The sequence below is a fragment of the Magnolia sinica genome, chromosome 9 (genome assembly GCF_029962835.1).
Source record: "Magnolia sinica isolate HGM2019 chromosome 9, MsV1, whole genome shotgun sequence".
NCBI lineage: Eukaryota > Viridiplantae > Streptophyta > Magnoliopsida > Magnoliales > Magnoliaceae > Magnolia > Magnolia sinica.
The window spans coordinates 64155446-64171689 of NC_080581.1; the positions used below are offsets into that span (position 1 = coordinate 64155446).

The 16244-nt window shown below is 38.1% G+C and overlaps 1 protein-coding gene across 7 annotated transcripts; it reads right to left on the bottom strand.

The window, feature by feature from the left end:
* Positions 1-1040: 1040 nt before the first annotated feature.
* On the bottom strand, positions 1041-13314 carry LOC131255550 (uncharacterized). 7 transcript variants are annotated; one of them, XM_058256286.1, is made up of 12 exons: positions 13188-13314; positions 10410-11072; positions 9422-10100; positions 9183-9274; positions 8781-8872; positions 4780-5094; positions 4158-4263; positions 3889-3999; positions 2861-2919; positions 1749-1814; positions 1479-1586; positions 1041-1269 (listed from the first exon to the last, which is right to left on the bottom strand). In XM_058256286.1, exons 7-12 carry the CDS (start codon positions 4176-4178, stop codon positions 1245-1247), a joined length of 390 nt encoding a protein of 129 aa, XP_058112269.1. In that variant the 5' UTR covers positions 4179-4263; positions 4780-5094; positions 8781-8872; positions 9183-9274; positions 9422-10100; positions 10410-11072; positions 13188-13314; the 3' UTR covers positions 1041-1244. The 7 variants fall into 7 exon arrangements, with proteins under 7 accessions (XP_058112269.1, XP_058112272.1, XP_058112270.1 ...); XM_058256289.1 differs by lacking the exons at positions 1041-1269; positions 2861-2919; positions 3889-3999; positions 4158-4263; positions 4780-5094 and having other exon boundaries at positions 1475-1586; positions 1753-1814; positions 9375-9466; positions 10410-10461; positions 10967-11072; XM_058256287.1 differs by lacking the exons at positions 1041-1269; positions 1479-1586; positions 2861-2919; ... (1 more) ...; positions 4158-4263; positions 4780-5094 and having other exon boundaries at positions 1593-1814; positions 9375-9466; positions 10410-10461; positions 10967-11072.
* Positions 13315-16244: the final 2930 nt, after the last annotated feature.

The following is a 16244-nucleotide window of genomic DNA, read 5'->3' on the forward strand; positions in this document are numbered from 1 at the left end:
TTATACAAAAAGACTTTCTGACCTAGCGTGAATGATTTTCGCAAAACATGTTGGTCATGAAACGCCTTCATCCTGTCCTTGTAAATTCTCGAGTTCTCATACGCATCATTCTGGATTTCTTCAAGTTCATTCAACTGGAGTTTACACAGGGAGCCAGCGTTGTCTAAATTGAAATTCAGGGTTCTGATCGCCTAGTAGACTCTATGTTCCAATTCCACAGGCAAGTGACAAGCCTTCCCATAGACAAGTCTAAAGGGAGACATTTCAATAGGGGTTTTAAAAGCAATACGGTAAGCCAATAAGGCGTCTGTCAATCGGATTGACTAATCCTTATGGTCAGGGTTAACCGTTTTCTCCAAGATGTGTTTGATCTCTTTATTTGAAATCTCAGCTTGTTCACTTGTCGGTAGATGGTATGGGGTGCTCACCTTATGAGAGATCATATTTTTTCATTAAGCTCTTGAATGGTCTATTACAAAAGTGTGAGTCCCCATCGCTAATGATGGTTCGAGGCGTTTCGAATCATGAAACACTGTCAAAAAATAGGGCAACGTCAATGGTTAAAAACCATCGGCAATGACCTTCCCCGACGGCTTTTAGCCGTCGCAAGGTTCGTCGCTAAAGGGTGCATTGCTCGCCGACAGATTAAAACCGTCGGCGTTTTCAACAGCTAAATCCGTCGGCAATTCTTATTAATTAAAAATAATAATAATAACAAAATTTAGGAATTTGGTTGATATATTTGATTTTGATTTCTTCCTTTTCTATTACGTACACTTTCACCTTCTCAAATAAGTTGGTTCGTTAGGGCTTTGGAGAAATTGGTACATCTAGTTATAGATGTGTATTAATCAACGCGCACATCCAAAACTAGATATATCCATTTCTCTAAAGCTTTGAACGAACCAACCTATTTGAGAAGGTAAGTCTACACAATAGAAAAGGAAGAAATCAAAATCAAATATATCATCCAAATTCCAAATATTTGGATTGGATATATGACAAGAGAAGTTTAACAAAATTACTTTATTTTAGTCCCTTTGGACTTTCCACCAAATATCAGTGCTACAACCAAACATGGCCAAAACTCCTAATGCAGCCCAAATGGAATAATCTGATGAACTGAATCAATCTCCCAACTTTGTTTGATCAAGCTCAAAACTCTAATCTCCATCTAACTTCTGATCAAGCTCAGTACTCTAATATCCATCTAACAATGAGACTTTTCAGCTTCAGTTTCTCTTTCATGGAATTACGCAATGTGTAGCACTGAGAAGTAGATTGGTGTAATTAGAGTTCACCAAATGGACATAAGAAATGAATGGATAAAAAGTGGCGCAGTATGCAATACAAAGCTTACCTAACGTAATGGGCTTCAAAAGCTAACAATTATTCATTTAAAAGAAAATTTCTCAAATAATTCTCAACAATTTTAATAGAACTATCCATGAGGCATTGCCAGACTTAATAAGACCTACTTGGGATACTTTATTGACATCACAACTGCTTCCTTGAGAAGGCGCTTTGCATTCTCTAACCCCTTGATGCTTTCCCACTTCACATCTGGATTCCCATGAATAATATTCCTGCAAGCAACAAAGACCGAATATAAATTAACACTCGTACCAACTCAGTAGTAAAGATATGCCGACTGATGGATTCTGATCCATGGATAACAGGGCATTTTGTAAAACCCAGAATTAGGGACTGCTTAGCTATGGTTTCCATCTAAGTGGCACTGAATTTACCTACTTAAACTCTCTGCTAAGGTGCGCATTTCTGCAGATTCAAAAGCAGGAAGCAGAGACCTTTGCCTGCAAAAGTAAATATCATAAAGTCAAAAGCTTTCTAGCATACAAACAAATGTTGTCTGCAACTTTTGGGTTCCAAGAATCAGGACATGATATGGTATCTTTCACAAATTGAAAAAACTTCAATCCGAATATGAGCAGTCATGCCAGGTATTACCAAACATTTTTCCTTTTTATTGACACATTTGGGTCTTTGTTCTCTTACTACCAATATCAAGACAATGTTCCCATCTGCATTTCAGAGACACTCGATACCATTTTTGAGAAAAATAACCAAAGCATATAAAAGAGCAACGCCAAGTAATCTACCAACTCCCATGATATGAAAGGGGTTTTGTGTCCAATAATCAACCATTGGAAGAGGAGGATGAATTAGAATGTAGCTGCTATATGGAAACTACGATGTACATGCCAAACTAATTTAGTAGGCAAGTTGAATACATGGACAAGAAACAGCTCAGCATAGAATGCGGTTGAATTGTATGGTCTACAATTGAACAGACCCAGCTAGTCCACCTACATACAAAACCAAGAACAATTTGAGAATCCAGTCTATAGTTAATGGCTCAAGTTGCACTGAATATTTTATTCTGTGAGCTGCTTCATAACGAACTTGCTTGATATGGGGGTCTTTTAGTTTTTGTGTCCCTTGACATTCTATGAAACACTCCCTTGTTGCAAGAGGGAACTTCACGACCAAAGACATTTATATAAGGTCTGTCGCCAAACAAGAAAGCCAATGACTGTGTTCATCTAAATTTTCTATTGCTCTCATTTTATTCAACATATTAGCAAAGTCCAGTTACACCATGAAAATCAAAGAACTCTTTTAAAGGCAACAGGCTCAAGCAAGCAGAGGTTGATCCTCAATAAACCAAGTGATATGCAAGGTTGTATAGTGTTTTCCTTGATTAGGCATTCAAAAGGAATTAACTTAATTACTCTGTTTCATATTTAACATATGTTATCATGTGGTTTGCACCAATTAAACCAATAAACCAAGCATTACTCAGCAGCTATGACAGTTAGAGTTGTTTGAGTAATCATACGGCTTTTCGTCACTTCGCCCAGAAAGAGATACAGGAAGTTGCGTGGTGCCATCCCTCTCCTGAAATTGAAAATCACTACAGAGATGGTTCAAAAGATCACCATAAAGGGTTTCAAGAAATCGGTTTACCATTAGAAATTGCTCAAAAGATCACATTTGAAGAGAAGGTCACGGCATACAACATGGATCATTTACAGAAACTAGTGGATGACAAATTATGGGTAACATACAGAGATGGTTCAGCCACTTATTCAATTAGGGAAGGCTCAAAGGGACATACATATTTGAAAGTTGGTCAAATCATAAACAGGCGTATTACGGATGGAGACATAGTTTTCATTAATAGGCCACCTCGTACTCATAAACATTCATTGCAAGCATTTTCTGTCTATGCACAAATCCTAACACATCCTCTTAAATCACATGTTGTGGTCCACCTGAATCTTACAATGGCCCAAATTTTTGGATGTCCATTCTTACCAGTGGATCTCATCTTCTGAATGGATTGGATGTCATATAAAAGACTCAGTGGGCTCCATACACAATTTGAAAGTTTTAATGGTTGTTTGTGTGACAACTGTTCCTGTGGTGTGACCCACCTGTCTTGCATCTTGCTGATTTTTGGGATATAAGGTGAATAGCTGCTCTCTTTTTTTTTTTTTTTTTATAAGGTTCTCCATCATCTCCAACTACACACGTGATTGGTGGGCCATACTCTATCGAGGATAGCTGCATACCTATCTAAGGTTGATGGTCATCTCTCATAAGGTACAACCCATTAATAACATCTCACCACGTGACTATATAACAGCTGAGGGTGGTGCAGGCCTTGCTACCTAATCTGCATCCTCCTCTGAGGGACACGGATTGCGTCCTACACAAACGGGCAGAAGCTTTGAGTGGCCACCGTGATTTATGGGTCTTATCCACACCGTCCATTCATTCTTTTGTATCATTTTAGGATATAAGTCCAAAACTTGGGCAGATCCAAGATAGATGCAAACTACACAATGAGAATTAAACTCTTACCGTTGAAAATTTTTTAGGATATAAGTCCACAACCTGTTGTAATTGTTGCTGCTGCTGTAGCTGGTCCTGTTGTTGCTGAGCGGAGGACTGATTCATCTGGGAGATCTTCATCTAAAAAGAATCATCAGCAGGTCAGAAAAATGTCAAGCCAAACAGCAGACACCCTATTGATGATGAAGCTAGCAAACATCAACATCATCATCATCATCTTAACTTTCTCCCAGCAATTTGGGGTTGGCATTAAAATTGTATACTGGTGAAAGTTTTACCATCAGCTCCCCACCAGACATCCACCTTCCTCTTTCACCTAGGCTCTTGGAACCAGCTATGGCAGAGGTTCACATTGACACCACTCCCATGGGTTCCCACCCTGATCTGAACGCCATTCCAACCATTACATGCACAACCCAAAGGGCGAGAAAGAAAAATAGGGTCATGGCTAAATTGATAAATGTTAGAAAAAATTGATGAAAAATATTAAAGCAGGTTCCAGAATTTTCATGCTAAATTAATACTATTGATTGACAAGGCTGAGAATCTAAGATGAGCATACACTGTTCAAGAATGCACATAAGGACATGAGTATGTTTATGCATGGCCACATTGATAGAAACTCATGCAATTAAAAAATAGCCACAATGATACATACATATGGAAGTAGGTAGATTTGCAGATAAACCATGAAGTATATGCTGCGGGTTCGGTTCTACCAACAGTTGTATGGAGGACGAGAAACTGATTTTTCTTTCAATTAATTTATCTCTTAGTTTCCAGTATATTTTGGTTGATTATGACACGTTGATACAAGGCAACTAGATTCTCACTTGTATTTATCTTTTTTTAATTTGACTAAGCAATGGCTACAATCATATATGGCTTAGTAAAACTAACCTTCACGAGAAATTCTGCTTGATCCTGTGGACCTAATCTGACCTTTGGTGAACTTGATTGAATTGGGGAGCCTACAGAACCATCATTTCCCGTGGGCTGACCATCTTTCCCATTCAAGCTACCCCTAGGTAAAAGCCTAAATCTTCAAGGATCCAAATCTCCATAATTAGGTGAGCTCCCAATACTTCCCTGCGCCTGAGCCTGTGCCAGGAGCTGCTGCTGCTGCTGTGGTGTCAAAATCTGAAACTGATTTGATGACTGTAGAAAAGGCTTCTATACTTGTGGGCCTAAATTTTGTCATAGTTGGTCAATGCCCTAGGAAAATAGAAATAATTCAATGTCAGGAAAGATGTGCATATCCAAACTAAATACCAACACCAAAAACCCATACTGCAGATGAATTTAGTATATGACTTACAGTTAAAGGCCAACCCTTTAATGGAAGACCACTGACACCTTGGTTCAACCCTGAATAGTAAGGCACAACAAATATACAAGGGAACTCTGCAAGAAAATTCCCAAATAACAAATCCTAATAATATTACCAATTTTCAGGTACTTTTCAACATATTTCATTAACACAATGGACAACAACATGCTCCTATGGACAACTAATTTTCAGCTACTTCTCACCATGCTTCATTAAAACAATTAATGCATAAGAAAACACATGTATGCACACAGAATTTCAAGCTTGGACAAAAAAGGGCAGAAGATGAGGACACGAGGAATGTAATCGCAATATTAAAAGTTTTCTAAAACACCAACTAATAGTCTCTTGAGCTCCCAAAAATGCAATTTTAGCACCTAGATATTATTCATATTTTCCATGCAGAACCAAAAATAAATAATCCAAGAGTTCCCCCTCGTAACAGTTCGTTTTCGATTGAACATCCTAGTCAAAAACCAAGTTCACTTCTGCATTACAATTCTTACTCGATTTCTCCTCTTATTCTTTCAAAACAAAATGGCCCATTTTTCCAAGATTTTTTCCATGAAGAAAACATCATATTACAAAGACAGGTAGGTGAAGAAAATGAGAAATCTTTGACACCGTGGGTACTTTTTTGCCTATGAAACTTAGAACAAAATCCTCGGGCCACTCAATCGTGGTCCAGTGGATGCATAATCTCCTTGTAGAAGTTGCAAGAACTGTGACTTTCTTGATGTCAGAAAGCTCGTGGTCCAGTGGGGTGCATAATCTGCTTGTAGAAGTTACAAGAACTGTGACTTTCTTGATGTCAGAAAGCTTGACCTTCTAATAACTTGAGGATCAGGCTGCCTAGGACTGGCAACTAGATTATCTTTTAGCATAACTGAGAAGTACTATACTTGCTCTCCTAAATAAATGATATTCATGTATAGAAATAAAATAGAAGGTTCTAAATAAAGGTTGACTGAAAGAAAACAAACTCCTAGGATAACCATCTTTTAAAAAGAAGAAGAAAGGAACTGCTTTTTGGAAAATGACGAAAATCAGAAGTCTTTGACCAAATTGACTGAAGAATAACAAAATTACCGGATCAACCAAAACAATGACAAAAGCCAACCTAAAGTGCTTGATTGAATGCCTGAAGAATAACAAAATTACCAGATCAACCAAAACAATGACAAAAGCCAACCTAAAGTGCTTGATCGAATGCCTGAAGAATAACAAAATTAACAGCTCCATACTTTTGAAGAAAAGATGTATGTAGATCAACCTCATTATTGAAGGGTGTTTATCATTTAATGGCCACCTGAGGCATTGAATGGCCTGAATTTTAGGCCAGAAGATCTAAACAGAGAAGCCGACCTGATGAAAGCTCAGATCTCAAAAACAGTCCCAAATACATGAAAAATGCACTCATCTTTGAAAGCAATCCCAATTACCTGCAAAACTGCAATCTGTGCTCTAATTTGTATCCAAACCCACAATTTCTATGAAAGGCAAAATCTGGAGTCCAAAATCACCATTTCTGAACTATAATAAAAATAAAATAAAAAATAAAAAAACTATGAAAAACCTAAAAATTGGATGATTTCAACTTTGAAAGCAATCTCGATTGCCTGCAAAAATGCAATTTGTGTTCTAATTTGACCATTCATCAGATAGCAAAAATGCAAAAATGATTCCCACCATCAGATAGCACACATGTCAAAGATCTGACCATTCATCAAGTAGTGTAAACTGTGAAAATGCCTGAAGCAGTTACCGGGAAAAAAAAAACAACCATCTAATATTGTAGCATAATTGCAATGAATTACCTCTAATGATTTAGATGAGGAGAATCCAGATAAGCAGGTTCCATGTAGAGTGATTCCATTGTTCTCTGTTTATGTCTGCGACCTAAAACCACACATGAGAAAATCAATGGTACTTTCTCACAATGTTTACATGCAATTTCCACAGAAACTTACCTGATCAATGTCCTCACAAACAACAAATTCGTCATGACCAAATGGATACCCACACCATCTATTAGCTACAGCTATGAACACACCATCTATCAGCTATAGCAGGAACTTAGTTGAGTAATTCCAAGCCAAAAAATGCAGGAAAAAGGTCAATTGAAAAGCTTACAATGAACCAAAACTCGAATAAAGCTTTCGACGGTCATCTCGTGTAAGCATCAGTTGTGGTCCACTACTGAGTGGATCAGACTGATTTTCAAGATGAGGATTACTCATTTGCAGCATGTTGGTAGGAATGAGTGACCTGCATGACAAGTCATGGTGCAGCAACCTATGGAAAGTGTCTCGAGTTGGGCTTCTTTGAGTTACAAAGAGAGGATCTGGTCTTGAAAAAATGGTATTAGGAAAGTTGGGATTTAGAGAAGGTTTGAACTTTATACCATTTAGATCCTTAAAAAAAAAAAATTTAAAAAAACTGTGAATTCAATCATATCATCAACAAAAATTACAGAAAAAGGATTCGGGCGCACACAGGCAGACAAAAAGAGGCCCTGTACCGCCTATTGTGTGACTATACCATTTGGATCCTTGAAAAAACAGTTAAAAGCTTGGTAAAAGAAACAGAAACGCATAGAAATGTCGGGTTTTATAGAGTTGGTAACCTGAAAAGGTGAAAACAGCTATATATGCAAAGACGTGTGTATGTAAAAAATTCTTGCAATATTATAAGATAGAAAATCAAAATACAAGACATACTCAACAAATCTTTTGGACCTAAAATACCCTGAATTAATGGCTATTTGATAATCATGCAGATCTTTTTTTTTTTTTTAAATGCTATTTACCCATATTATAATAAAGAGAAATGTAAACCTTTTTTGGCAAATACCTCTCTTTATTATCTATCCATATGGTTGTAATTAGGTAGGAGCTGCCTTGTTTTTTTAATGGTTTGTTAATATCATTTGCAGGGCTACTCATGCCACCAATGATGTGACATTTGCGACTCATCACTCGTCAAAAGCTACACTGCTCTTCATACGAGGTAAGGGGCTGTTTTAGGCGAATGTGATGGTCAATCTGTATGGGTTGTTTCTTAGATTTTTATAACATTCATGGCTATCAAAAGCTCTTCATAATCTATAGTTAATGTTGTTCTCTCATTTTCAAGAGCATAGACCCAATATGAATGTGTGAAGCTTCTACAGCTTTCCTTTTTTTGGTACACTAGTAAACCTGGATCACTCACACATGCTACACTCTCTGTTTGTAGGCAACTAGACAAGCAACTAGCTAGGTGGAGTTGGTTGTTAGTTACCAATACATGTTACTGTTACACAAAAGTTACAGAACAGAGGAATACTACTTGCAGCCACAAGACATGAATGCCCACATGTGCCATCTTTGAACAGAGGAATACTACTTACATGTTAGTTACCAATACATGTATTTGCCATCAATCTATCTCCATGCAGTGTGTAAAGTGCAGCAGTATGTAATTGTTAAGAGTGCCAGTGCCTGACATACTGTTCTTCATAGATTATCATCTATCTAATGGTTACAGAAAGGGCCAAAGAATACAAATTTAGAAGAAATAAAGTACATACCTGACTGGAAAATAATGAATTCGGGACTATGACAGGAAACTTCTCAGAATTCAGTAAGGATGTAGTTGTTAGTCCCATGTACACCACTTGACCTTCAAAAGAAATTAGGCATGTTGAAAGTTCATAAACCATACGTGAGATGCAAATTCTATACATTGTTTTGTTTCTTTCTAAAATTCTGAGGAATAGGATGAAACCACTTGTAACAATAGTGGAGTTCTAAAATTCTGAGGAATAGATGCATGTCCATTGAAATGGTTGTTGCTATCTGCTCCAATACCAAATCAGTGGAACGGGATTGCAAATGATAAAATGAGATGCAGACAATTGTTACAAATTAAACCTGAAATTCCTCGCAAGCAAGCATACACAATCACATGTAGAATACCAATCTTGACATACCTAACATTTTTGGCACAATCAGCATGAGCATCATAACAATACACCAGTAGAACTCTTGGAGAATAGATGACAATGGGAGGTGAAAGAAGCACCTAAGAAAAGGAGTAATTTGTCATGTCATAAAACGAAGTTGAAGAAAAACATCTAGAAGTTGACATGACCCAATAGTGAGAATTTAACACTAAACAGAACCTAATAGGAGATTCAAAATGCAGTTTAGGAAATAAGATATGACTTACAGTCAAAGGAATGAGAAGTAACAGATGCACCAACAAAGGGCTTATCTGCACACACCAAAAACAAAAAAACAAAACAAAAAAGTGTTTAGCTTCATGGGCTGAGTAGTAATTTTCAGCTGGAAAGTGAACTTTCACATGAAAGAATAGCGCATGATCAAACAAATGAAATAACTGCGACTATAGCCCTCGTCACCTTTCAATAGCCCAAGAACAAACGCTGCCAAAGCAAGGACAAATGCAAGCAAGCTAAAGATCCTTATCTTTTTTCTTTCTTGCCTTTCGGTACTATGGGTTTTGGTCAGCACAGGCATGTACAAGGCAGCTCATGTACATGGCAGACATCTGCCAGCATGGCAAATCTTCTATGAGATCCAATTTATTCATTAGAGTGGAGCCTCTACCTAGATGCTATTCCCCAAGAATCAGGTTGGTCCACTCATCAGGTGGGCCACAGTTTATGAAACAAAAATACGGCTGAACAAACTTGGTTGAAGTGTCTTTACCCATCCAACTGCTTCTAAGATTATAGCCCACCTGCTGAATGAACCAGATTTACTTTCATGACATGGTCAAAACCACCTAATGAATAGCTTGGACATTGCACTTGGATGCTGCAATGGAACAACTGCTTTATGTATAGTGGTCAAAACTACCACTCCTAGCTCCAGATAAGCCAAACCTACATTGAGCACGCAGGTTGGGGCAGGGATTGTTCACTATGAAGAGATGTTCTGCATACAAGGTAAAGTTCAGGTTGGATTGCGTTAAGGATTTTCAACCCAACCTAGGTGAGGTTGAGGGTCGGCAACCCAACCGAACACGACCCAGAGTTCAGGTTGGGCCAATCGGGTTCAAGTTGACCCAACTGAAGTTGTACACTTATGGTGCACACTTCATGGAACTGTATGAAAACACCCGTTGCACAAGCATTTCTCTATAACAATATGACAAAGAAAACCTAGCAGTTTAATGAAAGAAAAGATCTCACCAAAGAAGACAAGCCACTGGCGTCCATAAAAAGCAGAGGGCACGAAGCAATTCTGTAATATGAAAATGCTAATCAGTCCAAACTAACATGCACAACTGTTAGAGAAGTTAATGAGACAAATGTACCCATTACTGGTATAACATGAAATTCCAAGCAAACATTTTGAAGGGCATTACCTGATGAATGACCTGGACCACATACCTATGCCACATTGCCATCTGTGTGAACCACTGAAAAAACACTCAATCCTATTCATGAGAATATTGTTCAACATTTCTCGCTCTTAAAACTTACCTTAGCAACAATCCCGAGAAAGAAGATGGCATGCCATACAGTCATATCATGGCAACATTACATGCACATCAGCAAATTGACATGAAAAACCCGAATGTAAAACCAATACATGACATCAAAATAAGTGCAATGACACACATAAAGGAAATGTGTACAATTACGTACGGACTAGAGAGTGTAATGCACCTGCTGGACATTTAATAAGATAAAACAATCAACATAAGAACTGTAAAAGATTGATCAAGGAACTGTATCACCCATACACGTGCTTCATGAATCCTTATAAAATCCCCACTAGCCTTTGCCTCTGCTAATTTCCCCTTCCAGACCTTATTAAGACCTTTGTATTCATACCTTCTATCTTGGAAACTGAAATTACAAAACATAGTAAATACCATTTAATTTGGACGAAGTATCCAGACACACCATGTGAAGCCATAAACATGCCCACTAGTGAATTGAAATACCAGAAAGCAACAAGCTGGAATTTGACTAGTTGGTATTTATTTCTCAAACTTCTATCTTCGAAGCATAACAATGCAGCTGATATATGTGAAAGCAATGTTTGAGAATGAACTAGCTGGTAGAACAAAACCGCAGACTTGGTTTGAAGTTTGAACAAACCCTTGATTATTCAAAATAGGCCCACTTGATGGACTTGGGCACTTTTCATATGATTGACAACTTACTCATCCATTCAGCAAAACCAAGCATGGAAAACGAATGACTATTCATGGAATCAAGTTTAGGCCGTTTCACACCCTTCACATTTCATGAAAGCCTAGAATTTCTCATTACCTAACATTGCATATTCCTCTGGTAGAAGCAAAAATTACTATTGGTAATAGTGAGCTTTCAAGGGCACGATTAAGGTATGAAAAGCATTCCATATCGAACATGTGATTGAGGCTTCTCATTAGGCGGCCTTACCGCATAATACCCCAGCCCAAAAATCAGGCAGGTCTAGCTATCATCAGGTGGTCCACATGCATACCTTGATTGTTGACCATTTACCATATTTGCTGGGTGTCAATATCAACTCCATTATTCTATTCTACCTTCTAGCCATCAATTCAATTAAAGGAAGTGGTCCAGTGCTCTTATTAAATCAAGGCAGTTGAATCCATTGATCCAGACTGTTCATTAGGTCCAGCGCACATCTTATGGGTTACCATGCAAAATTCATACTGATATGACAAATATAACCATTTGATCAAATAGCCTTTACTATAGACGGTCAAGATCATTCACACAAATTGGGTCTAATAACCAATTTGATCCATCTACTTGTTAGCACCCATCATGGAATGCTTATAATTTTGAAGAATCGCTTTGGTTAGATAATTGTAATCATCCCATCCATGGCTTGGAAAATGGATGGCTGCAAAAATAATGCCAAATAAATAATAGATCTGGCCTTTTGATCAGTGTGATTTTTTGCATAATAGCCTATGGTATTTGTTCTGTACGTAATGGACCGTTCAGATCGATCGATTGGACTCTACACGTAGCATTATAACTCTGAAAACCCTATTTCTCTACCATAATAATTCTAACATCTCTTATTCTTTATTAAAAAAAAAAAAAAAAAAAAAACCAGAGAGAGATGTTCCTAATCTCTTTGGATTAGATTAGTTGAGTAATCCTAATCTCTGATTCATGGACACTTGTTTAAGGAAACAGGACCATTGTTTTTTTCTTTTTCCCTTTTTCTTTTCGTTTTTAACCATCCAATAGATGTCCACCAATCCACTAGTTACATGATAAAATAATCTTTAATTTTTTTTTTTCATGATATATCTACACTGGTTACCATAATTTGGATGGTTTAATTTGACTATTTGTATGCCATGTTTGCAATTTCTTTGTAATTTCTAAGTGCCTGTGTATCATCCATCACACTCTACAAGAGTATCAAAATTTTTCTCTTTGGATTTTTATGGTGCATTTGCTCCCCATCTCCACTACATTTCAATACATGTGTGGTGTAGCAACAGTGTCAGATGACATCTATGAATAGGCTCGAGTGGGGTAGTCTGTTTTTTGTAATTTTACTTTTTTTCCCTACTGAAATAGAGTATGACATTTACAACTTACAGCACTCAGTAATTTTTCCATCTCTAGGCTTTATTTATAATTTACAACATGCAGGTTTAGAGGCATTGCCAACTGTTAAGAAGCATTTCCTTAAAAATGATAGTGGCAGTCATTTCCAGCAGCATTCCACGTGCTTGCGGGAAGACACTGATAATGAAACTGGGACTCGTATTTTCATCCAGAGAAATACTTTGATACTCTGGCAGACTGCTATGGATGATACGCAGGCAGTTTAAATTACTACGAAATTAGCTACATGGCATAAAATCCAATTGAAACTCTGCATCCGTAGCGGACGGACTGCCCGGGCAAGTTCTTCTTCATCTTCAACATACGAAAGCAGGACTAAGAGGGAATGGGAAAAGAGAAGCTTACCTATTTGAAGACATTGCTCGATGGAAGGCTGAAGACGCTGCCAATGGAAGATGACCCGCTCGATGGAAGGTTGAAGACGCTGCTCTATGGAAGAGGCCGCTGCCAATGGAAGGTTGAAGACGCGCTCGATGGAAGGTTGAAGACCAGCAAACGGTGCTCAACATTTTGGAATTCCTCTTTTAAATCACATAAACATTTCAAATTGGAACAAGTGTGAGTTTACCATTGTTTATAACAAAAAACTTGATAACAACCGTACATGCAAGAGGGACCATTTTCTGGATAGTTAAGATGTATTACATAATAAAATTATAATTATTAAAAATTTATAACTAGATGGATTATTTGAATGGTCTGGATAACTCTATATCATTGCCACTATTTTCATGAACGAGTCACCACCATTTTACATTCTATACAGAATCACAGTTTTTTTTATAGAAGAAAAAACGGTAAACATAGCTTTGGAAATGGGAGGGCCCTATGGGCTCTACTATGATGGATATCTTTCATCAATGCCGTCCATCCATTTCTCCACATCATTTTGGGATCGATTCCTAAAATTGAGCCCTAATTAAGTCTCAAGACGACCACAAAATGAGAATATGCTGGACGGTTGGACGTCCACCATGAGAGGCCAATGGATTATTGGGTTTCATTGATGGCTTTTAGTTGTCGGTGATACCAATAGATTCTACCCGTATCCAAAACTACCCCAAGTTTGTTGGCTTTGCCCAATTTTTTGGTAGTGAAAGGATGTTCTCTTTTAAGAATTTGATGACTGTGCGATGTTCATTGTTCCGGCATGGAATCGCTTCAACCCATTTAGTGACATAGTATACGGTAAGTAAAATATATAAATTTTCAAAGGATTGGAGGAATGGTTGTTCACTCCATAGGGTTGTGATGTAGCAATAAACTCGGTGAGACCGAGGTCGAATCCCAAGGGACTGAAACCTGTACGTAATCTGAAATTAAGTGAAATTAGAACTAGACTAAGATGAAATCTAAATAGAATGAAATTGAGGGAATAATGGTGAAATATTTATCTAAAACTTGGAGAAATCAAAGGTAGAAAACTAGGGATTCAGAGGATCCATTTGTAGACATCAAGGAGATCTTTATGATAGATTCAATAACTCAACTAGACTTAGAGTCCTATCTTCATCCAGTTGGAGGGTGTAACCATGAATAACAAATCTGAACTTCCTTTTATCTAGTTTTCAAAAGATGAAAGGTATAAGAATTAGAATGGATTCTGTCACCAAACCATGCCCAGGAGACAAAGTAAACAACAGAATTAAACCAATTGGTAACCAATTAACAAGATATATGAAGGTTAGGAAGGGTTCAATCATCTGACCATGTCTAGGAGACGATGATGAACAACAGGGCTTCTTGACTTCATAATCAAATAAGGAAAGGAACATGGTCAAAGCTATCGCAGACCCATTATAATTTCAGTTACAACAGACCATTAAAAACTGAAAACATTCCCTATAATTAAACTAAAATAAAAGTCAGTTCAACTTAAACTTAAATCAAAGGCATAAAGAAAAATCTTCAATCTCACTACAAGCTTCACCTCTTATCCCTAGCTAAGAGGTTTAGCTTGACATGATCAAGCAAATATCTCTAAACAAATTAATAGGAAAAAAAAGAAAGGAAATAAAGAAGAAGAATTGAAAACAATCTCCACCTGCTTCTCTCTCTCGTTCCACATGTCCCAACTTGAATGCCCTCAACGTCGTTGCTTCTCTTCTTTTTATATACAGCAAGGGTCTGTGCATAGAATACTTCATATGGACGTTTTTACGCAACAAGGTGGCATGCGTAAGAAACTTCTTGCGTTTGCAGTGGCAGTGAGCGGTTTTTACTTGGAATTTTTTCAAAAAATCTTCTCTGTGACAGTCGTGGCTATCCTGAGCTCTTCTTGGACGGTCCAGATCGTGGATCCGACCAAGATCATGATCATAAAACTAACCAGAAATCCCAGATCTTGCGGACGTGCGAAACGGGGGAATTCGTACGCTGAGATCCTCGGTGGGCCGCACATTGATGTTTTTGGAGAAATCCGACCCGTTCATTGGATTCCTAGCAAAATACCAGTCAGGAAGGAGTAGTTTTTATCGGGTGTTATGCAGTCCAATGTATCAAACCAACTCGCCGTTCATCTTGCATTTTTTGACGATCCTCCTGTATACAAAGACAACGGGCCAAAAGGCCACCTAGGTGAGGGTCACGTCCCACCTCTAGAGCGGATGGACGGTCCAGATCATCAACATACATGATGGGTGAGGCCCACAATAAAAAACTGGACGTCCGTCCGCTAGTCGTTTCGCACAGGAAGGCTGACCGACTTTATGGCCGTGCACCACTTATGTGCACTCCCTCTCTCATGAAGTGAGCCCTAACTTGATGTATATACAAAATCCACACCGTCCATCTTGTTCCACATCTCATTTTAACAGTGGGGACCGAAGTTGAAGCATATCCAGATATCAGGTGGGCCCCAAATCAGGGTTTTAGGGGCTGATGTGTCCGCTGGGCTACTTCCACAAGGATCTAATGGCTCAAATTTAACTTGTACGGTTCATTTATAGTCCTCAGGCCATGTATGGAGTTTTGAGCTGAGCGGATGGTGAAAACCTTGTTATCTTGCATTCTGGCTGACTTTCAGGCCACTTGAGCTTCAGTTTCTCGATTTTCTTGGATCTCTGACATGTAAATCCATCGATCTTGATCCCCCGGGGTCCATCCCTTGCCTTGGTGAATTCTGAGTATTAAACCCATGCTTTTAGTACCCTGTTTCAGTCCAAGCTCCTAAATACACCTTGCAGCAAAAACATGGTTAAATTGGGCCATTAAACAGTACCATGTTCATAAATCCAGGTAGTAACTGGGGTCTGATATGCAATATTTGACCCTCAACACAACCCTTAACCAACATCTTGCTAGTCCCGAGTAAAGTATACGAAAAATAAGTTGAGAATTATAGGAGAAATTCTCGAGTGATTTTTGAAAAAACTATCCAGATCCCGGAATTCTAAGGTTCATGAATGTTGGGCA

What these genes read in the sequence shown, in the direction of transcription:
- LOC131255550 (XM_058256284.1), bottom strand. An exon ending in CATTTTGAATCTCCTATTAG is followed by an intron (nt 9,275 to 9,374) that starts GTTCTGTTTAGT and finishes TCCTTTTCTTAG; the next exon opens with GTGCTTCTTTCACCTCCCAT. An exon ending in GATTGTGCCAAAAATGTTAG is followed by an intron (nt 8,873 to 9,182) that starts GTATGTCAAGAT and finishes TTTCTTTTGAAG; the next exon opens with GTCAAGTGGTGTACATGGGA.